Source organism: Salmo trutta, chromosome 29 (assembly GCF_901001165.1).
Source record: "Salmo trutta chromosome 29, fSalTru1.1, whole genome shotgun sequence".
In the NCBI taxonomy this organism is placed as follows: Eukaryota; Metazoa; Chordata; class Actinopteri; order Salmoniformes; family Salmonidae; genus Salmo; species Salmo trutta.
Window position 1 is genome coordinate 2,942,836 of NC_042985.1, and position 27,516 is coordinate 2,970,351.

The window sequence follows — 27,516 nt, forward strand, 5'->3', positions numbered from 1 at the left end:
GATGTAAGAAGGGCTATATAAATAAATTTGATTTGATGATCAACAAGTTAAAAAAATCTGTTGTTTTGCCCCTGAACAAAGCAGTCAAAGAACCTTTTGGGGTTCATTTTATAACTAAACCCCATTTTAATAATAAAATGCATAACAACAACATTTTAGTTGTCAGTGTTTATTATGATTTAGTGGCAAAGCAGAAAAAAAAAAAAAGTGGTAAACTCCCTGCAGAGCCAAGTCCGGGAATTTGTTCTTAAATGACTTAGTGCCTAGTTAATGACTTAAATGCCTAGTTAAATAAAAAAACTAAAATATTCACCACAAAAACCAAGGTATGAATAGTGTCGTGTGGATGTTTTTTTTATAATCTGTATAATTACTATTTTTGGGATATAATAGGAAACCTGTTCAATCACCATGTACTACAAAATCATTCTGGCTATGGATACGGAGAACATCAACACATGTACATCAACACGCCATTGGACTTGGGGCTGCTGGGAGTTTACCTCATATTTAGAAAAAAATATTCTGCTTTGCCACTAAAATCATAATAAACACTGACAACTAAAATATTGTTATGGTTGTTATTGTTCTGCATTGTATTATTAATAATAATACATTGTCCATAATGTAGAGGCCTATTGACATGGTGTAGTTAAAAAATTAACCCCAAAAGGTTCTTTGAGGGGCTCCCGAGTGACGCAGTGGTCTAAGCAACTGCGTCTAAGGCACTGCATCTCAGTCCTAGAGGTGTCACTACAGAACCTAGTTTGATTCCAGGCTCTATCACAACTGGCCATGATTGGGAGTCCCATGGGCGGTGCACAATTGGCCCAGCGTCGTCCGGGTTAGGGTTTGGCTGGGGTAGGCCGTCATTATAAATTAAAATTGTTCTTAACTGACTTGCCTAATTAAATAAAAACATATATTTTTAAAAATCCATTAAAGGGGTTATTCAAGGAACTTATATGGGTTCCCCCACAGTTTCAATTTGGAGAACCCCTAAGGATACTCCAGGAACCTTTTCTTTTTAGAGTTCACCAAACTGGCCAAAATGCGTCGCCAGTGTGTAGAGCTGCGGCCAGACAAACAGTCATACAAAAAATGTAAACAATCAAAGCTCTTACAAAACGGTTTGTTTCCGACTTTACGAGGGGCACATGAACGCAGCATCACCTCTGATCGAACTTCGCGAACAACCCAGCATTTTTGATCCCCACTGGTACCCGTACCTCTAGAAAGGTAGCAAGATGGCTGCGGAGCCGAACAAGACAGAAATTCTGACCATTTTTAAAAGACTACGGTCTATTCCAACTAACAAGGTAACACGAATAAGTGCTTACTGTCTATTCACTAATTTAATGATCCATTATTGGAGGTGGAACGTAGACCAGAAAAATGATGACGTCCATCCGTCTACAGTAGTAAGCTGGTCTCTGCCTGGGCCTTACGACGGCCAGCAAGAAGCTGACGTTAGCCGCTCTGCTAGCCTAGTGAGCTAACTTTGCTTATCTAAATCGGCCACGTATGATATGTATCGTTAACGCGCCTTGCTTTAACCTAGTTAACCAGTCTGGTGACTTGTTTATTTGAGCCAGAACGAGTAGGGCCGGGGCCAATGTCTGAAAGATTGTGTAACGTTAGCACCAAAGCCAACGTAATTGGACTCCTAGCAAACGTTAGTTAGCTAGCCATTAGCTTATTTTGCTTTCAATCCAGATGTCCAGCTAATTAGCAATTACCAAAGTGCAAAATTGCCTAGTTTAACGTACCAAGCTAAATTCCCTGGTTCGACTAACGTTACCTCATCCATAGCCGGGAACGACCTTTTGCGACTGATGTTATCTTCTTCCCAGGGGAACTTTAAGAGCCCTGTACGAGCCCGGACGCTCGGTATGAACTTGAACACGCATCACTTGCGCTACTGTTTTGGAAATAAGGAACCTATCTTTCATATCAGCGATAAATAATTTTCAAAAGGTAAAGTACTACACACCTTTCATACGTCTCCCCACACGGCCGTATCTCCATGTTACAGCGCGTGTTGACGGAAGACTGAGGCGACCACCTGTGCTATTTAGCTATGTAACACAATTCGTGTGTAATGGAAGAAGGCCGCCAGAAACGTTTTGTAACCGAAAAATACTGTCGGCAGCAACTGTGAAGCCGGTTAAAACGGCGTATGTGTATATTTTGCAGATGTGATAGGAACTTAGGGCTTTATGTTTCTAGAACCGTATCGCAATTGAGAATCAATTCCCGTTTAGATGGAGTATTTTGCTGTTCTGGCTGCCAGAGCCAGTTTACCTCTGAAAACAACCTACAATGAATAAAAATATAAACGCAACATGAAAAGTGTGGGTCCCATGATTCATGAGCGGAAATAAAAAAAATCCCAGACATTTTCTATGTACACAAAACGCTTTTCTCGATTTTTTTTTTTGGGGCACAAATTTGTTTACATCCCTATTGGTGAGCATTTCTCCTTCGCCAAGATAATCCATCAACCTGACAGGTGTGGCATATCAAGAAGCTGATTAGACAGCATGACTATTACACAGGTGCATCTTGTGCTGAGGACAATGAAAGGCCACTTTAAAATGAGCAGTTTTTCCACATATGTCTCATGTTTTGAGGGAGTGTGAAATTGCCATGCTGACTGCAGGAATGAACACCAGAGCTGTTGCCAGAGAATTGAATGTAAACTTCTCTACCATAATCCGCCTCCAACAGTGTTTTAAAGAATTTGTCAGTATGTCCAACCGGGCTCAACTGCAGACCATCTGTAACCACGCCAGCCTAGGAACTCCACATCTGGCTTCTTCACCTGTGGGGGGTGGGGTGCTGAGGAGTATTTCTGTCTGTAATAAAGCCCTTTTTGGGGTGGAAAAACTAATTCGGATTGGTTGGGCCTGGCTGCCAAGTTGGTTGGCCTATGCCCTGCCAGGCACTCCCATGGCGGCACCCCTGCCCAGTCATGTGAAATGCATTGATTAGGGCCTAATGAATTTATTTAAATTGACTGATTTCCTTATATGAACAGTAACTCAGTAAAATCTTTGAAATTGTTGTTTATATTTTTGTTCAGTATAAAAGGTCACTCATTGGTCCTTAAGGACTAACGGTAGGGTTGCCTACACTCTTTAAGAGTACATTCTTGGGCTAGGGGTCGACTGGACCAGAATTGGGCCTTACAGGAGACGTTGATATGGAGAATCTCCTTTAAGCCCAGGAAACAGGCATTCAACTTGCCATTATTGATTATTACAACTCGCATATAGCGGCTACCAGAGGTTACAGACATTACCCTGGTTCTATGCGTGAAGTGCAAATTTGTTGTTGTTTCTCTCGTGGCCCCATTTTTCAAATCAAGGAACCCCTAGTTAGGGAAACGCTGCATTATGTTGACCAGATGGTCGACTGGTCAGTCTATCAATGGAAATACAGTCGTGAGGAGGCGCGATCAGATGGGACCATTCTAGCCAATGAGAGAGGGCAGATACGCGTGTGAACAACAGGCACGATGGTCCTTGCTATCTGGGATCATTGGGACGTCCCAACTCTGATTGTAGTTGACATTAAAAAAAGGTTAAGGTAGGGGTTTAGGCTACGGACGTCTCAAGGGTACCGGATAGCACTAAACTAGGTACAACTTCAATATAAAGTGTTTTTTTCCCTCAAAGTTGCCGGATTTCACACGTCCTACTTATATCAGTACACTCGTAACAACTTAAGCATTAGAAAACGTCTATTAGATCAATTAAGGCTCATGTAGCAAATAAGCCATTACATTTTTTGACCAAATTCAACTCTCTCATTGACCTTCGACACTCTCAACGCCTCGCTTGGTGGGCAAGTTTTTTGTTGAAAATTGCCACCTGATGGAGGAGACAGATTGTTTTTTAGCAGTTTCCCCTCTCACGTCGCCTCTTCCTCTGATTGGTTGCATCTCAATAGTCTGAAATATCTTCATTTTCTGTGTAATCTTCCTTAATTAAAACAGCTGATTTAAATATGATGGAGCACTATCAGTAGGTCTTCCCCAGCAGTAGAAATAACTACTTATTGAGATGAACTCACGGCCATTTTTATGTTAGCTATGCGTTCACTGATAGCCAAGTTTAAAAAGCAGGAAAGCTATTGAACATCCACTCCTTGAGGCTGCGATCACATGTAGAACCTGAGATCTTGTGTAAATAACCCTTGAGTTTAGTCATTGACAATGAACAATGCTTTATGGTTAATGTACGAGTGTCCCCCATGTCTGTAACTACGCCGCTTGTTCTCTTCCCTGTTTAAGACCACATCCAGACATGTCTGCTGTAGGTATGTAGCTAGCTAACTAGGCAGTGAATTGTGTGTTTGTTTCTGTGCAAGGCGTGCTTTGACTGTGCTGCCAAGAACCCCAGCTGGGCCAGTATACCATATGGAGTGTTTCTGTGCATCGACTGCTCTGGCATTCATCGCTCTCTGGGAGTGCACCTCAGCTTTATCAGGTAGCCTGGCTGTCTGTCTCACACACACACACACACACACACACACACACACGTCATGACTCGATAATCACAAGTTTTACTGTCATACACTGTCAAGGAGAACATTTGATACAATCCCCATGTTGTTTTGTTCTTCATCTCAGATCCACTGAGCTCGACTCCAACTGGAACTGGTTTCAGCTGAGATGTATGCAGGTCGGAGGCAACGCCAACGCGGTACGTCAATACGATAACATTCCATTATACATAGATGTTGAACAACACACAACTTTAAACAGGACCTGCTCTGGATCTGACTCTCTCCCCTCTTGTCTGTGTCCTCCTGGTGAAGACGGCCTTCTTCCGTCAGCATGGCTGCTCCACCAATGACACTACCACCAAGTACAACAGCCGCGCGGCACAGATGTACCGAGAGAAGATCCGACAGCAAGCCAACACGGCGCTGTCTACATATGGGTCTGACGTGAGTATGGGCTGAGAGCGCAGCTTCAACGGTCACCCAAACGTACCATACCTTATGTAGCATGTATGCATGTAACAACTCGCTCTTAACCCAGCATTTTAAACGAGGCTCATGGTGATATATCCCTACTCCCAAGTTGTGGTTGGAACCACTATACCACTGAACATTGAGCTTTTGGAATTACACCATGTTTATTGAGTTGTTTAAATTCCTACTGATATTATTATTTCTTATGGTTATCTATATAGGTCTATATATTATTATTATGTCTTATGGTTATCTATATAGGTCTATATATTATTATTATGTCTTATGGTTATCTATATAGGTCTATATATTATTATTATGTCTTATGGTTATCTATATAGGTCTATATATTATTATTATTATGTCTTATGGTTATCTATATAGGTCTATATATTATTATTATGTCTTATGGTTATCTATATAGGTCTATATATTATTATTATGTCTTATGGTTATCTATATAGGTCTATATATTATTATTATGTCTTATGGTTATCTATATTGGTCTATATATTATTATTTCTTCTGGTTATCTATATAGGTCTATATATTATTATTATGTCTTATGGTTATCTATATAGGTCTATATATTATTATTATGTCTTATGGTTATCTATATTGGTCTATATATTCTTATTATGGTTATCTATATAGGTCTATATATTATTATTTCTTATGGTTATCTATATAGGTCTATATATTACTACTGATATTATTATTTCTTATGGTTATCTATATATTCCTACTGTGATATTATTCCTCCACTGAGAAGGCAACGAACTCCCCCTCTCTCGTCCCTCTCACAGCTACCCATATCAGCTACACATTGGCCTGTTGAGTCACCAGCGAGTGGGCAAACTCCATGTGTGATGCCACCAGCAACATGAATTAATGTCTTGTGGATAGACCACACGATACATAATTACCCACAAACACCATAGCTGTTCTTATTGGTGCAGCTGCATGCTGCACTTCCAGGTCCTCACAAGGCTTTTGCAGATACCAATTCAGATTTGAATGTGCTGTGAGTGTGTAGAGGTGTTTCATATTTTAATCATCAACTATGGTCTTCAGTTTGGGCCAAACTGTTTAAGCAGGTGTTATAGAGCTGAGCTATATTTAAAATGGGAAATCAAAACGGCCCCTATGACCAGCATATTCCTTTCCCAAATCTAGTGGGTATAGACTTATGATGTTTATATCTATAGAGGCCAGGGGTTGATTTGGCTCTGGGCCATCTAAATCAAATGTATTTATAAAGCCCTTCTTACATCATCAGATGTCACAAAGTGCTATACAGAAACCCAGCCTAAAACCCCAAACAGCAAGCAATGCAGCTGTAGAAGCACGGTGGCTAGGAAAAACCTAGGAAGAAACCTAGAGAGGAACCAGGCTCTGGGGGGAGGCCAGTCCTCTTATGGCTGTGCAGGGTGGAGGTTATAAGAGTACATGGCCATTAAGGCCAAATCGTTCTTCAAGATGTTAAAACGTTCATATTTGACCCGCAGGGTCAAATAATAATCACAGTGGTTGTAGAGGGTGCAGCAGGTCAGTACCTCAGGAGTAAATGTCAGTTGGCTGTGTGAATGGTGTCCGTTAACCCTTCCTCTTTCTCTCTCAGCTGTGGATTGACACATCCAGTGTGAGCAGCCAGCCTGCAGCCCCAGAGAAGAGACAGACAGACTTCTTTGCTGAGCATACTCAGGTAGGCCTGAGGTCTACTGTTCAAATCACACCAATCACACAAGTGTTTTGTGCTTCTGTGTTCATTCTGTGTGTGCAGTAGTGTTAGTTCTGTGTGTATGTGTTGTGTTATTTAATGTGACTGAATTGGTGTGTTTGCAGCCTTCAATCAGCTGGGACGTGACGGCTACTTCCCTGACAGAACACAATGGAACCCTCACTCCTCAACTATTGGAGGACACACCCAAAGCCCCCCACACCGCCAGCACTCGTGAGTCACACACACACACACAGTCCCCCCTCTCCTATCCTTTCGTCTGGAGCTTTCCCATATGTTTCTGAGGTTGAATTAGACAGTTGATCTGTGATTGTATTTGATATTCTCAGAGCTGGAGGAAGGGCCAAGCATTGAGGGACTGAGCACTGAGCAATCTCCCAAAGTCACTATAGGTAAGTCATCCTCTGCCTCCTTTCACATGACAACGGCTCCTCCCCTCACCTCTCAATGATCTTTGCTGACCTTAAAAACAAGGAATAGGTGATGGTCACAGCCATTTACAGACCTCAACATCCACAGTAACCCCCCCCCCCCCCGATATTCTGGCAAGCCTGCCCTAGTTGGCTCTTCCCAGAATTGGAGACCCCTCCCCCCTTATTTAGACGTTTGGAACAGGAACCAAATTGTCCCTACCCCTCCCATACACAGCCCACCCTGTAATACAGTCACTGGAGGTTTTCCATATGACCATGGAGTCCTCAGTAACACCTGTGTTTGCTTTGTCCGTAGAGGACTCCATGCGTTTGTCGTCAGATCAACCACAGCTACCCAAAGGTGATTGGAACGCCTTTTTAATAGCTGCCGTTAGCCCATTGGCTGGCCAGATTTTCAGGAAGCATGGTTGGTTCTGTGCTTGACTGACACCTCACCTGATTGTGACACGCAAGCTTAAGCCCCTCCCTCCCAGCTCTAAGTAAAATGTGTGTGACTGCCAAGGCTTTCTTCCTTCTTCCAGTCTCCTAACATTAATACAACAGTCAGACAACCCCTATTCAACATGTAGCCTCGGTCACAGACCTAGCAGGCTTCCAGTGCCTTTCATTCAACACGTAGCCTCGGTCACAGACCTAGCAGGCTTCCAGTGCCTTTCATTCAACACGTAGCCTCGGTCACAGACCTAGCAGGCTTCCAGTGCCTTTCATTCAACACGTAGCCTCGGTCACAGACCTAGCAGGCTTCCAGGGCCTTTCATTCAACACGTAGCCTCGGTCACAGACCTAGCAGGCTTCCAGTGCCTTTCATTCAACACGTAGCCTCGGTCACAGACCTAGCCGACTCAGTGTCATAAGTTTGTGTTATAAAATTAAAAATATTACATTTAAATACATCACTGATCTACACAAAATAGTCTCATGTCAAAGTGAGGGATAAAATTCTGTACAGACTTCCTTCGACTGTCATTTAGATCAGTATTGTGGAGTGTTGTTGAGCCATCCTTAGTAGAGTAGATCAGTATTGTGGAGTGACTACAATGTGGTTGAGCCATCCTTAGTAGATCAGTATTGTGGAGTGACTACAATGTGATTGAGCCACCCTTAGTAGATCAGTATTGTGGAGTGACTACAATGTGGTTGAGCCATCCTTAGTAGAGTAGATAAGTATTGTGGAGTGACTACAATGTGGTTGAGCCATCCTTAGTAGATAAGTATTGTGGAGTGACTACAATGTGGTTGAGCCATCCTTAGTAGATCAGTATTGTGGAGTGACTACAATGTGATTGAGCCATCCTTAGTAGATCAGTATTGTGGAGTGACTACAATGTGGTTGAGCCATCCTTAGTAGATCAGTATTGTGGAGTGACTACAATGTGGTTGAGCCATCCTTAGTAGATCAGTATTGTGGAGTGACTACGATGTGGTTGAGCCATCCTTAGTTTTGTCCCGTCACAGCCGTTAAACCCTGTAGCTGTTTTAAAGTCACAGTAGGACTCATGATGACATCACTGCACGGTTCCCTTCCCGTCCAGCAGCTCAGTTAGAAAGGACGTCTGTATCTTTGTTGTGTCTGGGTGGTTTGAGAAACCAGCCAAAGCTTAATTAATAACCTGATCATGCTTAAAGGGATATTCAGTGCCTGCCATTTTTTTTACCCATCTACCAATCGCTGCCCTTCTTTATGAGGCATTTGAAAAGCTCCCGTTGGTTGAATTTCTGCTTGAGATGCACTACTTCAACCTAGTCAGTTGTACAACTGAATGTATTCAACTGAAATGTGTCTGACCTTACAGAGGTTGTATGTTTGGGGTACCAAGAAAGGGTCATTCAAATCATGTTGACCCCTATTATTTCACACACTGATGCCATACAACTTATTGTGTGATTTGCTAGACAAATGTTTTCTGCTCAACAATCAATATATTTTAGTTATTCATTTTTCTTAATTTGTGAACATTTTATATAATTTTATTTTCAGTTTGACATGGAGTATTTGGTATGGATCAATGATTTGGTGCGTATCATTTCAGTCCTGCTTCGTATCAAAATGTGAAAGTCCAATGGGGTGAATCCTTATTGTAGTATCTGTATGTCCCATAACTTTAGAATAACGTAAACAAATGAAACTATTTCTGTCAGGTGTATGACAATGGTGCTGTCCTTCAGCTGCAGTGATATAACACTGCTGACTGTAGCACATGGCTTGTCTTGAAACTGCTCTGATTGGATAAAAGGACTGTTGGAATGTGTGTGTGTGTGTTGACATGTTCTTTGTGTAGCGTCTGCTAAGGGTACTGAATGTTTGCACCTTTTAACAGAGGGGAAACGTACACCGGTTTGTGTATTCACATGTATGGGGGCACGGCTATGCATTTGTAGGGGTTAACATTGGTGTGTGTGACTTGCAATCCTTTTTCAAAGTTATGCAGAGCGATTACAACTCGTGAGTCCATGGCCTGTCACTGTCCACCAGTGTTCTAATGATGATCTTTGTGTTACAGATGTGAAGCAATCCATCATTGGGAAAAAGAAGCCCAGCACTACTAAGAAAGGGGTAGGTTACACCCCCTTCAGCATTCAGACAGGGAGCTCCGCATGAGGAGCAGGGTTTAGGCTGGTCACGTGATCTGACTAGGAAACACGAGCCCTAGATCTGGCATGTAGTTAGGGCTCGGTGTTGTTCCTGGATAAGTCACGTTGACCAGAAAAACAAATGTCCCAAATCAGAACCACCAAACCTGGCTAATGAATCAAGTGCATTGATCAAACCATGAATGTAATACTACCACTTGTCCACTGGGGGCAGTCATTTCCTCTTTCTGTCCCCAGCTGTGTGTAACCATCTCCTCTGTGCTCCTCTCCCTCCAGCTGGGTGCTAAGAAGGGCCTGGGGGCCCAGAAGGTGAGCAGTAAGAGCTTCTCGGAGGTGGAGAAACAGGCCCAGGTAGCTGAGAAGCTGAGAGAGGAGCAAGCAGCGGATGCTAAGAAACAGGCAGAGGAGTCTATGTGAGTGAACCACAGTTTGACAGTCAGAGAGCATGGAAACACCTCCGCCCCACATTCTGCTGTTTAGTGTTTACACTAAATTAATATTTGCTGTCTTCTCATGGTCAGACTGTTCAGAGGTTGGTTAAATCAGGCTGCAAATAATGCAGCCTACTTCTGCGTACAGAAAGTGAATAGAGGGGATCCTTGAGGACAGCAAGTAGTGACATCCGCTGGCGCAATAATTGTATTATCGTGTAACCGACAATTTTGGACCATAAAAAAATTAGCTTAATATATTTAACACACGGAGGGTAATGTTGGTAATCATTTTACGAGGAGAACGACATTGTCGGGAGGAGAATTTCCTAAAATTCCAAGCGGGCAAAGGTGTTGCAAATTAATGTAGAACAATTGACAAATGTGTCTCTTTTTGCAGTGTGGCCTCCATGCGCCTGGCCTACAAGGAGCTGGAGATTGACAGGAAGATGGACAACAAGAAGATGCAGAACATGGAGGGTAAGAAGAGAGAGCAGGCTGAGAGACTGGGCATGGGCTTCGGCAACCGCAGGTAATCAAGTTATCAGTGTTCAAACCATGTTTTCAAAGAACAGTAATGTTTCTCTCATGGAATAAGCGTTCCTTGAGCACTACAAATAGCAAATGAGTGCTGCCTGTTTGCATGTGCTACTGTAGGCTATAGTATTCCTGCTTAAAGGATACTTCGGGATTTTGGCAATGATCAACTCAGTCAGAGTCAGATCAACTCCTTTATCTACTTCCCCAGAGTCAGATGGACTCGTGGATACCATTTTTATAGTCAGTGTCAAATTTGAAGGACGTTAGAGAGCGCTAACGCTTAATAGCGTTAGCGCAATGACTGGAAGTTTATGGGTATCTGCTAGCATATACCATTGACTTCCAGTCATTATGCTAATGCTAGTAAGAAATTGCGCATGGGCTAGTTAGCAACTTCCTTCAAACTGCACGCAGAGACATAAAAATGGTATCCAGGAGTTGATCTGACTCTGGGGAAGTAGATAAAGGAGTAGATCTGACTCTGGGGAAGTAGATAAAGGAGTAGATCTGACACTGGGGAAGTAGATAAAGGAGTAGATCTGACACTGGGGAAGTAGATAAAGGAGTTGATCTGACTCTGGGGAAGTAGATAAAGGAGTTGATCTGACTCTGGGGAAGTAGATAAAGGAGTAGATCTGACTCTGGGGAAGTAGATAAAGGAGTAGATCTGACTCTGGGGAAGTAGATAAAGGAGTTGATCTGACTCTGGGGAAGTAGATAAAGGAGTAGATCTGACTCTGGGGAAGTAGATAAAGGAGTTGATCTGACTCTGGGGAAGTAGATAAAGGAGTTGATCTGACTCTGGGGAAGTAGATAAAGGAGTTGATCTGACTCTGGGGAAGTAGATAAAGGAGTTGATCTGACTCTGGGGAAGTAGATAAAGGTCCTAATTGCCAAAAATCCCAAACTATCCCTTTGAATTATTTACGCTTTTGGTTGGTGTCCCACTCTTTGATGGGATGCCATGTTACAGAGTGTGGCTTTAACTTCAGTGGTGTTTGTGTGTTTACGGTGTCTGTGTGTGTGTGTAGATAGTGTTGCAGTACATTATTGTGTGTGGACATGACTTAAGTGTGTGTGTATTCTGCGTATTCCAGCACCATATCTCACTCAGTGATGTCAGAGATGCAGGTGATTGAGCAGGAGACGCCCTTGGGGGCCAAGTCCTCGCCTCGCTCCAAACTGGACATGTTGGATGAGCCGGGCTTCTCCTCCGGACCCCCTAAGTACGTCACACCCCAAACAGATCAGAATGTCTTCTCCTAAGGAGTAGTAGTGGAAAAACGGGTTTCTGTCCGATTCCAAATGGACTTCCAACCCCAAGCTAGCTACCTCCCAGGCACTGGGGTTAGTGTATACAGCTGAAAGGATTGGTATTAACAATATGGTAATGGATCCAACTTGCCTTCAGATAGGCTTGATATACTTGTCTTCATCTTGCGAAGACACCTATCCAATCATTTCAGAATTATCTAAGAGCCTTGGTTCTATGGGTTAAGGGTAGAGCCTTGGGTCTATGGGTTAAGGGTAGAGCTTTAGGTCTATGGGTTGGGGGGTAGAGCCTTGGGTCTATAGGTTGGGGGGTAGAGCCTTGGGTCTATAGGTTGGGGGGTAGAGCCTTGGGTCTATGGGTTGGGGGGTAGAGCCTTGGGTCTATGGGTTGGGGGGTAGAGCCTTGGGTCTGTGGGTTAGGGGTAGAGCCTTGGGTTAGGGGGTAGAGCCTTGGGTCTATGGGTTAGGGGTAGAGCCTTGGGTCTATGGGTTAGGGGTAGAGCCTTGGGTCTATGGGTTAGGGGGTAGGGGGTAGAGCCTTGGGTCTGTGGGTTAGGGGGTAGAGCCTTGGGTCTATGGGTTAGGGGGTAGAACCTTGGGTCTATGGGTTAGGGGTAGAGCCTTCATCTACCTCTGTTTCCTCAGATCTAATCCATTATGGATGTGTCCTTGTGTATCCCTACCTGACCAACATTGGATCTATTCCTGCCTCTGTGTGTGTGTTTTGTTGGGACAGGTACAAGGACAACCCGTTCACGGCGGGCGACGGCTTCGGCTCGCGGTGGGACTCTGATGGGGGCGTGGCCTCCTTCACCTCCTCCTGGGCCCTGGAGAAGGAGGAGCCTAAAGAAGAGGTGACCATCTCCAGCATCCAGCCTATCGGAGAACGGCCCAGTCGGCGGAAGGCAGAGGAGGCGGCGCCCGTGTCCGAGTCGAGCGAGGCCCGGCAGAAGTTTGCCAACGCCAAGGCCATCTCTTCCGACATGTTCTTCGGCCGCGAGAGCTATGCTGAGGTAAAGTTACACCGCTGTATTACCAACAAATACCAGCCACCTGTCAACTGAATGGAAACCTGTAGAGCAAGGCAGGCCGCATTTAATAAGACAACCGCTGCTCTGGTCTAGTATGGTGGTGTTTAATATTGTGTTGACTAGTATTGTGTTGACTAGTATGGTGTTGTTTAATATTGTGTTGACTAGTATGGTGTTGTTTAATATTGTGTTGACTAGTATGGTGTTGTTTAATATTGTGTTGACTAGTATGGTGGTGTTTAATATTGTGTTGACTAGTATGGTGGTGTTTAATATTGTGTTGACTAGTATGGTGGTGTTTAATATTGTGTTGACTAGTATGGTGGTGTTTAATATTGTGTTGACTAGTATGGTGGTGTTTAATATTGTGTTGACTAGTATGGTGGTGTTTAATATTGTGTTGACGACTAGTATGGTGGTGTTTAATATTGTGTTGACGACTAGTGTGTTGTGTTGACGACTTGAAGAAGTGGGAAAATATCAGCTTCCAGGAATTGTGTGCAGATCCTTGCGACATGGGGCCGTACATTATCATGCTGAAACACGAGGTGATGGTGGTGGATGAATGGCACGACATTGGGCCACAGGGTCTCGTCACGGTGTCTCTGTGCATTCAAATTGCCATCGATAAAATGCAATTGTGTTCGTTGTCCGTAGCTTATGCCTGCCCATACCATCCCCCCACTACATGTGTGGGGCACTCAGTTCTCAACGTTGACATCAGTAAACCGCTCGCCCACAAGACGCCACACACGTGGTCTGCGGTGGTGAGGCAGGTTGGACGTACTGCCAAATTCTCTAAAACGATGTTGGAGGCGGCTTATGGTAGAGAAATTAACATTCAATTCTCTGGCAACAGCTCTGGTTGACTTTCCTGCAACTAGCATGCCAATTGCACGCTCCCTCAACTTGAGACCTCTGTGGCATTGTGTTGAGTGACAAAACTGCGCATTTTAGCATGGCCTTTTATTGTCCCTAGCACAAGGTGCACCTGTGTAATGATCATGCTGTTTAATCAGCTTCTTGATATGCCACACCTGTCAGGTGGATGGATTATCTTGGCAAATGAGAAAGGCTCACTAACAGGGATGTCTACAAATTTGTGCACAAAATTTGAGAGAAATAAGGTTGCTTATGAAACATTTTTTTTGTCCAGTGTAGTCCCAGAGGCTCTTCTAATGAAACTAATTCTAAATCCTTTATTAAAGCATAGCAAAGTTTTTTTTATTGCCTAATTTGTACAATTGCTGTATCTGACATTTTGTGATTAGACAATTAAGGCAAGGGCTGTTTCCTTGTCTCCTCACTCCACTGCTGTCTCCGCCGCATTGTTCTCAACACCACTATGCTGGTTAACTTTGCTATTATCCACATAGCAACATGGTTTAGGAAAAGGCGCCAATTCAACAGCGCACTGATGTTTCAGAACCGCGGACAGCGACCGCTATCCAAGCACATTTGTTATAAAATAATATTTTTATTAGTGTTGCACCATTGTTCTTATGTATCCATATAGAATTTCAGTAGCACATGTCTTAGAGATGGACTGTTCCATCCCCACGGCCTCTACAAAGGATCAGTCCAATCAGACAGGCGCCAATCAGACAGGTGTCTTGTGCACCATTTCATTTTTTTAATAATATTGTGACTGACTGCTCAACTAAAGAAATATCGGTCGACCAACAGCATATCGACCAAACAATGGAGCAGTCTAAATGGGATCAACCCTAAACTAATGAGATTGTGTCGTTGGTGTTGACTAGTCAAGCGAATGCGATTTTGTTGTCTAGTCTAATGAGATGGTGTTGTTCTGTCATTCCCCAGTATGAGGCCAAGACACGTCTGGAGGGCCTGTCTGGCAACACGTCCATCAGCTCTGCTGACCTGTTTGGGGACGGGAGTGACCGTGACACAGGTAAGGGTTCATGTTGTGTGTTTGAGTATTTGTTAGTGTGTGTTTGATCGCTCTCTCGCTCTCTCGCTGTCTCTGTAGGGGCAGCAGGTTATGAGAGTGTGTTTGAGTATTTGTTCATGTGTGTTTGTGATCTCTCTGTCTTTGTAGGGGCAGCAGGTTATGAGAGTGTGCTGCCGACGGGGCCAGACATTGCTCAGTTCAAACAGGGGGTGAAGACTGTGGCGGGCAAGATGGCCGTGCTGGCCAACGGCGTCATGAACACCATACAGGTGACAGGACCAGACACACCTCAACACAATACAATTACACATACAGAGAAACTCTATTGTCCTGTCTAGTAGGACACGCAACTGAAAACATAAATTTAGCATTTGTAATGAACAAGTCCAGGTGGTCTCTCCCTGTTTGTCAGTTTTCTTCAGTTTGGCTCCTAATGGTCACCACTCTGTTCTCTAGTATTGGTAGGTAAACATACCACTCTGTTCTCTAGTATTGGTAGGTAAACATACCACTCTGTTCTCTAGTATTGGTAGGAAAACATACCACTGTGTTCTCTAGTATTGGTAGGAAAACATACCGCTCTGTTCTCTAGTATTGGTAGGAAAACATACTGCTCTGTTCTCTAGTATTGGTAGGAAAACATACCGCTCTGTTCTCTAGTATTGGTAGGAAAACATACCGCTCTGTTGTCTAGTATTGGTAGGAAAACATACCGCTCTGTTCTCTAGTATTGGTAGGAAAACATACCACTCTGCTCTCTAGTATTGGTAGGAAAACATACCGCTCTGCTCTCTAGTATTGGTAGGAAAACATACCACTCTGTTCTCTAGTATTGGTAGGAAAACATACCACTGTGTTCTCTAGTATTGGTAGGAAAACATGACTAGATGGATGTTAATGTGCTGACCCAGCTTGTTGTGTTTGTGTTAGGATCGCTATGGAGCTTACTGAAGAGACCAGGACAACCAGCACACAGCTGCAGGGGAGAGGGAGCCATGAAGTCATACTGACAGAGAGCGGAGGAGGGGGGGGGCAGAGAAAATCACTACTGACTGGTATCTGTAGTGAGAGAAGGGAAGAGAGATTGCATGAATGGAGGGGGACCCTACACCCCCCCAACACACCCCCCCAACCCCGTTTCTGTCCATCCACTTTTTAGAGAGTGAGACAGTTTTATTTTCAGCAAAGAAAGCTCTGAAAGGTGTAAAGTATTTTTTGTTCTGTTCTAACTAGTCTTGTTTTCTATAATGTTTTGGTCTCTGATTTCAACAAATATTAATGATATAAAGTATTCTCTAAGAATGATATGATAACCAATCCTCTCTCAGTTGAACTATGCTTTTTGACATTGTTTTTACTGTGTGTTTTCAACCGTCTCTCACTATTTTAACAGACAGAGCTGTATATGTTTAACCATTCAGCATTAACATCATCAAAGGGAAGCAGTAGTCCAGTACGGTTGATTTATCCGTTACCATGACAATGGACCACGACATTCTCTGGTCGAATTGAGTGGAGTTAATCACACCAAGTTAAATTGTAAGAATGTTTTAACTGAACTCCACACAGCCGGAATCAAACACAACACCTCCACTCTGAGTGATGCAATCTACCAAGGTCAGGAGATGGACGGGGAACAGAGGGGGGTATACTTTAGGAACGTAATGACCTAGCCCATCTACCAAGGTCAGGAGATGGACGGGGAACAGAAGGGGGTATACTTTAGGAACATAATGACCTAGCCCATCTTGCAGTGCAATATGAGTTCTTCACCAGAGTCTGAAAGGTTTTCAGTCGGGTCAGAAGAAAGGTTGGCTTTCAGCCTTTTTCAACAGAATGAGTTCAGTGTGTGTTTATTAGGAATGATGAGGTGCTTCGACTGAATGGTGATACTGGTAAGAATGTGGATGGTGGTCTCCTTCAGTCTATGCTTGTCCAGTCACTGGGTTTACACAATCACACCACACAAACTTTGGGAAGCCATATTAACCTCTGATGTCGAGAAACACACTTGTATAGAATTCATGAAGACCTGGATCTGAGTTCACACCTACGGTCTTTTGTTTCTACCCTAAGATAAGTTACTTAGACATGGGGGGAGAACGTAACTCAGCTGTGTTTCTGCATAATGCTCTTTTCTATTGAGTTTCTGTTCTAAATGGGAGTTTGATCCCTCATTCTGTTCTAAATGGGACTTTGATCCCTCATTCTGTACTAAATGGGACTTTGATCCCTCATTCTGTACTAAATGGGACTTTGATCCCTCATTCTGTACTAAATGGGACTTTGATCCCTCATTCTGTACTAAATGAGACTTTGATCCCTCATTCTGTACTAAATGGGACTTTGATCCCTCATTCTGTTCTAAATGGGACTTTGATCCCTCATTCTGTTCTAAATGGGACTTTGATCCCTCATTCTGTACAAAATGGGAGTTTGATCCCTCATTCTGTTCTAAATGGGAGTTTGATCCCTCATTCTGTTCTAAATGGGAGTTTGATCCCTCATTCTGTTGTAAATGGGAGTTTGATCCCTCATTCTGTTGTAAATGGGAGTTTGATCCCTCATTCTGTTCTAAATGGGAGTTTGATCCCTCATTCTGTTCTAAATGGGAGTTTGATCCCTCATTCTGTACTAAATGGGAGTTTGATCCCTTTTTCTGTTCTAAATGGGAGTTTGATCCCTCATTCTGTTCTAAATGGGAGTTTGATCCCTCATTCTGTTTTAAATGGGAGTTTGATCCCTCATTCTGTTCTAAATGGGAGTTTGATCCCTCATTCTGTACTAAATGGGAGTTTGATCCCTCATTCTGTACCGTCTTGTTGAATGGCAGGAGTAATGACTAATGGAAGGCATGCTCATCAGATTGTTGTAAAACCTGTGACTGGACAGAGCCTGGCTGTCACTCAGTCCCTCGTCGTTTTATGTTCATTTCTGGTGACCTGCCTATCAAAACGAGAGAACGGGTAAGAGGAGCCTACCACCCTTGGTCAAATGGAACCCGAGGGGTAAATTCGGTGAAGTGTAACGTCTAGAACAGGGGTACCTCAGTACTATTTGAGACAGTCCGGTCACGAATGTCTTATGTGGCAAAGAAAATGTATGAATGGATGTAACAGGTAGAAATGCTATATAATACATATAGAGGTGACGTGATTACCTCTTGTTCCTGACTAGTGTATGTTCTACACAATACATTTCTATCTGATATCTCATCATGAACAGACAGGGTGTCTGGTATTAGAGCCTGGAAGGTGGAATTGCATTATACCAACGGTTGGTGTTCCAGGATGTCTGTTTTGCAGTTGCGCTGTGCATCTCAGAAGATTTATTGATTGATATATATATATATATATATATAAATCACTTGTTCTGCGACTACAAAAAAAGATGACCTTGAATGTCACCATTGGCAGTAGTAGCAGGGGTTGATCTAGCACCTTCCATAGCACTAGATATGCACTTGGTTCAAAGTCATTTCACGCAATTGTCTGTTTTGTATGGAGGTCCTCTTTCCATTTCATGGTTTCTGTATATTTTATTGGTGCTTGCTAAGATGATCATTACAGAGTTGAGGCTCTCATTCCCGGGATGCATCGCGGCAGCAGTAATGGACTGGAGAAGGTTACACCGTCCTGGACAGTCCCCTGATGGTAGCAGTAATGGACTGGAGAAGGTTACACCGTCCTGGACAGTCCCCTGATGGCAGCAGTAATGGACTGGAGAAGGTTACACCGTCCTGGACAGTCCCCTGATGGCAGCAGTAATGGACTGGAGAAGGTTACACCGTCCTGGACAGTCCCCTGATGGCAGCAGTAATAGACTGGAGAAGGTTACACCGTCCTGGACAGTCCCCTGATGGCAGCAGTAATGGACTGGAGAAGGTTACACCCTCCTGGACAGTCCCCTGATGGCAGCAGTAATAGACTGGAGAAGGTTACACCGTCCTGGACAGTCCCCTGATGGCAGCAGTAATAGACTGGAGAAGGTTACACCGTCCTGGACAGTCCCCTGATGGCAGCAGTAATAGACTGGAGAAGGTTACACCGTCCTGGACAGTCCCCTTAGTTTGATATACACCACAGGAGTTTGGTGGCACCTTAATCAGGGAGGACGGGCTCATGGTAATGACTGCAGCCGCATCAGTGGAATGGTATCAAATACATCAAACGCATGGTTTCCAGGTGTTTGATGCCATTCCATTCGCTCTGACCATTATGAGCCGTCCTCCCCTCAGCAGCCTCCACTGATGGACATGTTAGATGGTTGTCTGTTGACAGGGGAAGGACATTGAAAAGGCACCTGCTTCTCTAACAGCCGTGTGTTAGTTGGGGTCAGTGTTTTACGGTAAGCTTCTCTAACAGCCGGGTGTTAGTTGGGGTCAGTGTTTTACGGTAAGCTTCTCTAACAGCCGGGTGTTAGTTGGGGTCAGTGTTTTACGGTAAGCTTCTCTAACAGCCGGGTGTTAGTTGGGGTCAGTGTTTTACGGTAAGCTTCTCTAACAGCCGGGTGTTAGTTGGGGTCAGTGTTTTACGGTAAGCTTCTCTAACAGCCGGGTGTTAGTTGGGGTCAGTGTTTTACGGTAAGCTTCTCTAACAGCCGGGTGTTAGTTGGGGTCAGTGTTTTACGGTAAGCTTCTCTAACAGCCGGGTGTTAGTTGGGGTCAGTGTTTTACGATAAGCTCAACTTGATCCCGGGGCCCCGTTTTGGTTTTTGCCCTAACACTACACAGCTGATTTAAAAATATTCAAAGCTTGACAAGTTTTTTATTTTTATTTTAATCAGCTGTGTAGTGCTAGGGCAAAAAACAAAATGTGCACGGGGCAGCCCAGGACTGAGTTTGGGGGAAATCTCTGGACTATACCACCACTGACCTGTTGACATTTTGTCATTATTTTTAAGGCATGACTGGCACCATGGGTATGGGTTTGAGTGTGTTCACCCATGCCCTCATGTGGCCCGGTCTGTCCCACTAGTGATGAATAAAGCCTGAAGAATGGCTATCCCAATGACCCATGAAAACAAAAGTTATTTATTGTAGGCTACAAAAAGAGTTAGATTTGTGTCAATAAAGATTGAAATCCATCACTATGGTTCCCCACTGTTAAGTTCATGGACTGAATCCTAATTGTCTGCATGCCAAGGGCTGTGTTTACACATGCTGCCCAATTCTGATCTTTTTCCCACTAATTGGCCTATCGCTGATCTCATTGGTCAAAAAAAATTGATTTGTACTGCGTGTGTGTGTAAACACAGCCGTAGTAGCACATTACATAACAGCAAATGAATGGTAGTTATGAAAACCTACCTAAAACAAACAATGACTGGGTGGTACCAGATTATTATTCTGGTGATTTATTAAACACAATTGTAGGATTCATAAATAAAAAACATTTGCACAATTCCAAATAAGTACATTAGACCTCCTTTCCTTTTTCCTCTGGTAAGTCAACTTTTGAAAGGCACTCAGAGCCACAACATTCCACTTCCCCCAATCATCTTCAACAGCCACAACATTCCACTTCCCCCAATCAAACACTTTTTTCACACAGGGAAAACAAACTGGTTTCAATGTATTTCCAGATAGTTTATCCAGACTACTTGAAAACAACCATGAAAATCGATTCTTAATTCTCAACCCCAATTAAGTAACAATTAGATGGAACGGCAGGTAGTCTAGTGGTTAGAGCGTTGACTTGTAACCGAAAGGTTGCTGGATCTAATCCCTGAGCTGACAAGGTAAACATCTGTCGTTCTGCCCCTGACCGAGGCAGTTAACCCACTGTTCCGAGGCCATCAGTGTAAATAAGAATTTGTTCTTAACTAACTTGCCTGGTTAAATAAAGTACCTCTACTGGAACAGCACAATTAGGTAGTTAATACCAATAATTGAGAATACAGCATATATTTAATATACAAATGTTAGATTCCATATCATGGTCACATACATTGTTCATTTGTTTTTCTACCCACTGTGCCAATCTGACAAACATAAGGGGAATGTAGGTTATGGCCCAATTCTCTCCTTCCTCCAATTAACGTCCCTTCCTGGCAATTAACGTCCCTTCACAGATTTGAAAGGAATTGACTAGTATTTGAAATATGGTGGAAACTCCCACTAACCCATGCCAATCTAGATTTGTGGGAAGGAGTGAACAAGTGCACACTTTGGGAGAAATTAGATATTGGGACAGCCCCATAGAGAGAACTTCAACCAGCCTCAAAAGTCATTCGATGTAATGCTGTAGGACCAACTGCACAGAACCCATCAAGGCTAGCTGTAGTGGGTTGTTTAACTGGAGACATTTAGGAGGGATTGTTCCCAGTGACAGACAGCAAAACTGACTGACAAGATGGTGATCTTCACCAGCAGTGCCAAAGAGATCTCATACCACTCGGTCAATAACACCACTGGGTAATGTATAGTTTACAAAAGGAGAACTAAATCACACACAATCAGAATCAATTCATCATATACTGGTTCAAGATCAGTCTGATGGAAGATATGACAGAAATCACTCAGATTACAAAAATAAAGAACAAGGAGGGAATGCAAAAGGCAAAGATCCGTAAGATACTCTGGCATGCCCTAGCAACAGAACGGAAGGATCCGTAAGGTACTATGGCATGCCCTAGCAACAGAACTGAAGGATCCATAAGGTACTCTGGCATGCCCTAGCAACAGAACTGAAGGATCCATAAGGTACTCTGGCATGCCCTAGCAACAGAACGGAAGGATCCGTAAGGTACTCTGGAATGCCCTAGCAACATAACTGCATGTTGGATCTTATTTGAGGGTCCCAGTTGACATAGAGCAGATTAACCAGCACAGGTTTTCCAGTGAGTCTGTGGGGGACTTGAGTCCCTGTGTGTCTCTGGCTCTGTATTTTACTGAGGGTCTCCCTCTTTAGTGTCGATCCCTATCCAGCTGGCCAGGTGACCTTCAACCACCTCTTGCCCTCAGCCCCAGTTATAGAAGTAGATCTTCTGCCAGACAGGTAGGTAATCCATTAGAGGGCCTGGAAGGACAAGTGGAGGATAAGGTTAAGCCAATCAGGACAATGAACACATTAACTGACAAGATGCAGACTGGCAGAACTTAGAGGCCACAGTGCATGTCAGCAGACAGTGGACCACCAAAAAGGTAAACAACAGAACTAATGCATCCCATGCCATTTTCAGATACTTGGTTTCTATAAAAAGTAAACACTTACGAGCAACCAACCCGACGCCGGGAACGTTGTCTGCCAGAAATCGGAGGAGGAACAGGATCTTTGTCCTACGTGAAACAAAATGGAAAGGTTTAAAAAGCAGCACACATGATAGAAAATATGCCATGTTCCAATGGTCATTATGGTAAAGAACTTCTCTAGCCAGAGAATCTGTTGTAGTTCTGATTCTACTAACACAGAATCTGTTGTAGTTCTGATTCTACTAACACAGAGAATCTGTTGTAGTTCTGATTCTACTAACTCAGAGAATCTGTTGTAGTTCTGATTCTACTAACACAGAGAATCTGTTGTAGTTCTGATTCTACTAACACAGAGAATCTGTTGTAGTTCTGATTCTACTAACACAGAGAATCTGTTGTAGTTCTGATTCTACTAACACAGAGAATCTGTTGTAGTTCTGATTCTACTAACACAGAGAATCTGTTGTAGTTCTGATTCTACTAACACAGAGAATCTGTTGTAGTTCTGATTCTACTAACACAGAGAATCTGTTGTAGTTCTGATTCTACTAACTCAGAATATGTTATAGTTCTGATTCTACTAACTCAGAATATGTTATAGTTCTGATTCTACTTACTCAGAGAATCTGTTGTAGAAAGGGGAGCGGAGCAGGTAGTACAGAAGCAGAAAGGCTCTCCTCCTCACCTCCGCCCTCTCCCGCCGGTTCAGAGATTTAGTGTCACTCATCAAACCAAAACTATGGAGAGAACAGACCAGGGGATACCTCTTTATCCCACTCATGTTTCAGTGCCTCCTTCATGACACTGCTTTTAAATGGCCTGTATAGAAGAATATGTCTATGGCTATTTTGATTTAATAGTGGAACACATATCATGCATATATCATGTGCCCAGTCAGTGTGTGCATTTATTTTGTGATTACTCTTAGCACATGTCAGTGTAAAGAGAAGAGATCATGGTTACCTGGTCATTTCCATGGCTCCAGATACGAGCCACGGTTTCCAGGAGCCTCTCCCACACATTCCCAGGCAGATCACTGCGTTTGGGAGCAGCGTTGAGAAAAACACACATACCCTCTGAAGTAACACCTTCCAAAGTATAGACTGACTGGAGTTAGAATGAGAAATCCTTGGTTTCATTTACCACTGATTAGGTCAAATACCAGTATACTGTATATACAGTGCAGTGATGTATTCCACTAGTAAGGGACGTGCTGTTAAGATGAACAGAATGCTTCTAGACCATACAGAGGTATGATATGGAATCATGCAACCATTTCAGCCAATGTACTTTATAGCTGCTGTACCGGACCAGAATCTACAGAGGCAGTAATCATGTGATGACATTGTGCACGTTTAATTCTCTAGTGTCTCTGGCAGAGTCCCAGAGTAGGAAGGATACAGTGTACCAGCGGGCGTCCGATGTACATGGACTCTGCTATGGTCTCCTGGACCCCCAGGGCAGTGGGACTAGAGGTCAGATCCTCCTCCACAGCACACCTCTTCTCCCTACTGGGGGCTGCCCACAGACGGGCCTGCAGAGTGGGAGCTGAGATAGAGAGAGGTAAGGGAGTCCATTCCTGATAAATAGTATTGGCACAGTCCTGAATGCAAACATTGCACTGGAACATGTGTAGTCTTACCATTGCCCAACGGCCTCATCACCCTCCCTGACCGCTGGCCCACGAAGGAGCTGTCATCATGGTCCTCATCTGTAAGGAGGGAGAGGTACAGAAATATATTTATGTCCAGGTAGTAGTTCCAGGTTGTCTAGATTGTAAACTCTGCAGTATATGGTCCGGTCCTGGTGCAACCCAGGACATTGGTACATTGGTTATAGCCAATGAGATAGCAGAACAAGAAGGACACAAAACTGCCCCAAAGTTGTATTGAATCAAATTAACAAAGAGTGTCATGTTTAAGTCGTATTGTTTGGATACAGCGGTATCTGCCAGACACCCTGCATTATAAAAAATAAAATGAGTTCAACATAAAATATGTCCGACGTGCAAACTGTTGACTTGTGTTACCGTTGCCGAGCTGTGCCTCCCTGTCCAGTGGGGTAATAGGAGGGGAAGTCTGCATGCCAGATCTGTACCAGAAGAGCAGCAGGAAGCGCAAGACGGCTCTGGAGAAATGTTGGACAGAGAGAAATAGAACAGAGAGGGAAGTGAGGTGGAAGGAGAGAAATGGAATGGAACACCATGCAACATAACACCCTAGTAACCATGACGTTTTTCAACAGAGACAATCTAAAGAAAAGCACAGTTTATAATATTAGACCTACAGGCTGACATTGTCCTTACTAATCCATGTATCACTGCATATCTCATTGTCTTTACTAATCCATGTATCACTGAATATCTCATTGTCTTTACTAATCCATGTATCACTGCATATCACATTGTCTTTACTAATCCATGTATCACTGAATATCTCATTGTCTTTACTAATCCATGCATCACAGCATATTTGTTTTACTTTGCACACTATACAGCATGTTGTAGATCGATGAAAAGGGATCCAGTTAAAGCGTTGGTTAGATATCGCTCCACGAGGGGCTCCTTCATTCCTTACTTACTTAGTGATCTGGATGAGCACTATGACCAGCCAGCGACCTCCCTCCCCCCACAGCTTGGTGGCCCCCATCTCCAGGAACACCTCCAAGTACTCCACCACTGACAGCCAGGTGAGAAGCCTCTGCTGAGAGAGAGACTGAACAAACACAACCGTACGTACGCGCGCACGCACGCACGCACGCACGCACGCACGCACACACACACACACACACACACAGCAGTCAGTTCTGATAGCACTTCCCTGTTTCAGTGTTTTCTTCCATTTTGTGCTCAATGAACACAACCCTGCACATATTTAGACTATTGTGATTGACCTGGTGGAGGTGGACCTCACCATGGGTAGGGTTAGACTATGGTGATTGACCTGGTGGAGGTGGACCTCACCATGGGTAGGGTTAGACTATGGTGATTGACCTGGTGGAGGTGGACCTCACCATGGGTAAGGTTAGACTATTGTGATTGACCTGGTGGAGGTGGACCTCACCATGGGTAGGGTTAGACTATTGTAATTGACCTGGTGGAGGTGGACCTCACCATAGGTAGGGTTAGACTATTGTAATTGACCTGGTGGAGGTGGACCTCACCATGGGTAAGGTTAGACTATTGTGATTGACCTGGTGGAGGTGGACCTCACCATGGGTAGGGTTCGACACAGCCCTTTGCGCATAATGCCATCATTAAGCAGCACCAGCAGGTTGGAGGCAGAGTACACTGCAAAAACACACACAACAACAAACTGATCCACCGGTTGAAGTTCCTGAATGCTTCTGGTTCATGGTTATACTGCAGTCAATAAAACTTCAACTGTGAGGTAAAGTGAGGTCCTAACCTACCCAATTCAGAGATTTCGTGGGAGTCAGTGAAACGCCCTGTGAAATAGACACAAAAACACTTGGACTGATGGTATGTCAAACTAATGTAATGCTGTTTCAACAGAGAACCAATCAAATTACTTGGCTAAATATTTCAGATAATAATTACATTTCATAAGGTTGAGTTATGCATGCCATGGGCCATGCCAGACTCCACACGGGACTACTGACAACACGATGTAACAAATAGTTATATTTAACGATTGAATCATGCACCAGATGCATGGCTGTGACTGTTTTTCATATGCTGAATTAGAGAATAACATTCCTTTGTTTTCATGATCGAGATTGTAGTGTTGAGAGGAACATCAGGCGATGCATGGTCAATGTTTTGGGAAGAGGTGTAGGCAATTAGCTTGGCAACTTAGATACGTTTTAGAGGATGCTGCATTCAAAGAAATGGGAACTCAGAAATCTCCCACTTCGACTTCAGTGCGTTCAAAACAAATGGGACCTCGGAAAAAAAATCGAGTTCCGACTTGGAAAAACTTTTTTGAACGGTCATCCAACACGGGAATTCGTGCCTCTTTCTGCAGCTCTGACTTTCCGACCAAAATATCACTGACGTCATGATTTGACCTCGTATTTTTCCGAGTTCCCAGTTGTTTTTGAACGCAGCAAGCCATCCGCTTGGCTTTCACTTTTAAACACACCTGAAATGAGGTACGACAGCGTTCTTACGGTGCTCTCCAGTTGTCCAGTCGCTGCAGGGTTCTTCGTAACGTACTCCCGATACCGCTCGTAGAGCCGGGTCAGTTTCTGTGTGTACAGTTTAGACATTGCACTAAACTGCTAAATCAAAACATGTACTGAAACGAACACCTACACATCATACTTCCGCAACTGAAGTCTGCTTCCTGTGACGAAAAACACCGGAAGTAACTTTTTCGTATTATGTTAGAATAAACGTAGCAGGTTATGAGACTATGGTTAATGTTTGGAAAAGGGTTAGGGCACATATCTGTATAAGATTGTTATATCTGTGGTTAGTGTTGGCGAAAACACTCTAATAACCTGCTACGATAATCACTTCCGGTCGAAGCTTTATCGAAGGGGCGTGAAAATATTATGTCCCTTCTTGTGACAGGGAGAAAACTGACTGCAGAGGGCGCCGAAGGCAAAGGTTTTGAGTGTGTTCGAGCAGTAAGCCTAGCGAAGCCGACTGTAGACAAGTCAGGGAGGTGCATCTCCGACAGGCAACAGTCGGACACTGTAGTGGTTTTCCAACGGCAGGGCTCAGATCAACATGGTAGTGTCAACATAGCGGCTATTGTTTATAAACGTTTTTCTGTTTACATGTCAAAATAAATGTATTTTGTATTCCCCGTAGCTTTATAAAGCAGTAAAGTTGTTTCCTGTTTCTTTCGAGTCTTTGGCAACGTTCGCGTGGATCAAACAAAACACAAAATGATTGGTTTGCACATAGTGCCTCCCACAATGCAGGTGGCTGCATGGTGCAGTTGGTGAGAAGCCACTTCATAAATAAAAACGGTATGACCTTTGATCATATTATTTTTGTAAAGTTCACGCAGTCCACATGTAGGTGCAATTTGGTAATATTTGTATACACATAATACAACACACTGAAAGTTGGTGATCAACATAGGTCAACATCTTGACAAAGGTGATCTACTCATGTGCTGAAGACATGTTTTAAAGAGACAGGCACAAGGGTATATTAAAGACTGTGGTCTCATGGAATTTAAAATTGAATGATGGGAAGTTATTTTCAGAAGTCTGACATTTTGGCTTATGCTACAATTCCCATGTCTATTTGGAGACCTAGAAACGTTCCTTCCAGGCAGTCTTGGAAAAAGTACCCAATTGTCATACTTGAGTAAAAGTATAGATACTTAATAGGAAGTTACTCAAGTAAAGGTGAAAGTCACCCAGTAAAATAGTACTTGAGTAAAAGTCTAAAAGTATTTGGTTTTA

The 27,516-nt window shown here is 43.5% G+C and overlaps 2 protein-coding genes across 3 annotated transcripts; one reads left to right on the forward strand and one right to left on the reverse strand.

Moving 5' to 3' along the window:
* The first annotated feature begins 1,204 nt into the window (after positions 1–1,204).
* On the forward strand, positions 1,205–16,257 carry LOC115166769 (ADP-ribosylation factor GTPase-activating protein 2). 2 transcript variants are annotated; one of them, XM_029720549.1, is made up of 16 exons: positions 1,205–1,319; positions 4,375–4,493; positions 4,637–4,709; positions 4,825–4,956; positions 6,605–6,688; positions 6,829–6,937; positions 7,054–7,116; positions 7,454–7,498; positions 9,660–9,712; positions 10,027–10,163; positions 10,582–10,713; positions 11,819–11,947; positions 12,730–13,006; positions 14,849–14,939; positions 15,087–15,208; positions 15,870–16,257. In XM_029720549.1, the coding sequence occupies exons 1-16, from the start codon at positions 1,248–1,250 to the stop codon at positions 15,888–15,890; spliced, it is 1,659 nt and encodes a 552-aa protein (XP_029576409.1). In that variant the 5' UTR covers positions 1,205–1,247; the 3' UTR covers positions 15,891–16,257. The 2 variants fall into 2 exon arrangements, with proteins under 2 accessions (XP_029576409.1, XP_029576410.1); XM_029720550.1 differs by lacking the exon at positions 7,454–7,498.
* A 4,003-nt stretch (positions 16,258–20,260) lies between these two features.
* LOC115166770 (peroxisomal membrane protein PEX16) lies at positions 20,261–26,433 on the reverse strand. Its single transcript, XM_029720551.1, has 11 exons — positions 26,235–26,433; positions 25,543–25,578; positions 25,344–25,420; positions 24,712–24,845; positions 24,161–24,258; positions 23,774–23,842; positions 23,533–23,679; positions 23,095–23,167; positions 22,749–22,868; positions 22,154–22,218; positions 20,261–21,958 (listed from the first exon to the last, which is right to left on the reverse strand). Exons 1-11 carry the CDS (start codon positions 26,359–26,361, stop codon positions 21,900–21,902), a joined length of 1,005 nt encoding a protein of 334 aa, XP_029576411.1. The 5' UTR covers positions 26,362–26,433; the 3' UTR covers positions 20,261–21,899.
* Positions 26,434–27,516: the final 1,083 nt, after the last annotated feature.

What these genes read in the sequence shown, in the direction of transcription:
- LOC115166769 (XM_029720549.1), top strand. Translation starts at nt 1,248, where the DNA reads ATGGCTGCGGAGCCGAACAAGACAGAAATTCTGACCATTTTTAAAAGA. An exon ending in ATCTCCCAAAGTCACTATAG is followed by an intron (nt 7,117 to 7,453) that starts GTAAGTCATCCT and finishes CTTTGTCCGTAG; the next exon opens with AGGACTCCATGCGTTTGTCG. An exon ending in AAACAGGCAGAGGAGTCTAT is followed by an intron (nt 10,164 to 10,581) that starts GTGAGTGAACCA and finishes CTCTTTTTGCAG; the next exon opens with TGTGGCCTCCATGCGCCTGG.
- LOC115166770 (XM_029720551.1), bottom strand. Translation starts at nt 26,361, where the DNA reads ATGTCTAAACTGTACACACAGAAACTGACCCGGCTCTACGAGCGGTAT. An exon ending in GTGCTCATCCAGATCACTAA is followed by an intron (nt 24,259 to 24,711) that starts GTAAGTAAGGAA and finishes ACATTTCTCCAG; the next exon opens with AGCCGTCTTGCGCTTCCTGC. An exon ending in CGGACGCCCGCTGGTACACT is followed by an intron (nt 23,168 to 23,532) that starts GTATCCTTCCTA and finishes TCCCAAACGCAG; the next exon opens with TGATCTGCCTGGGAATGTGT.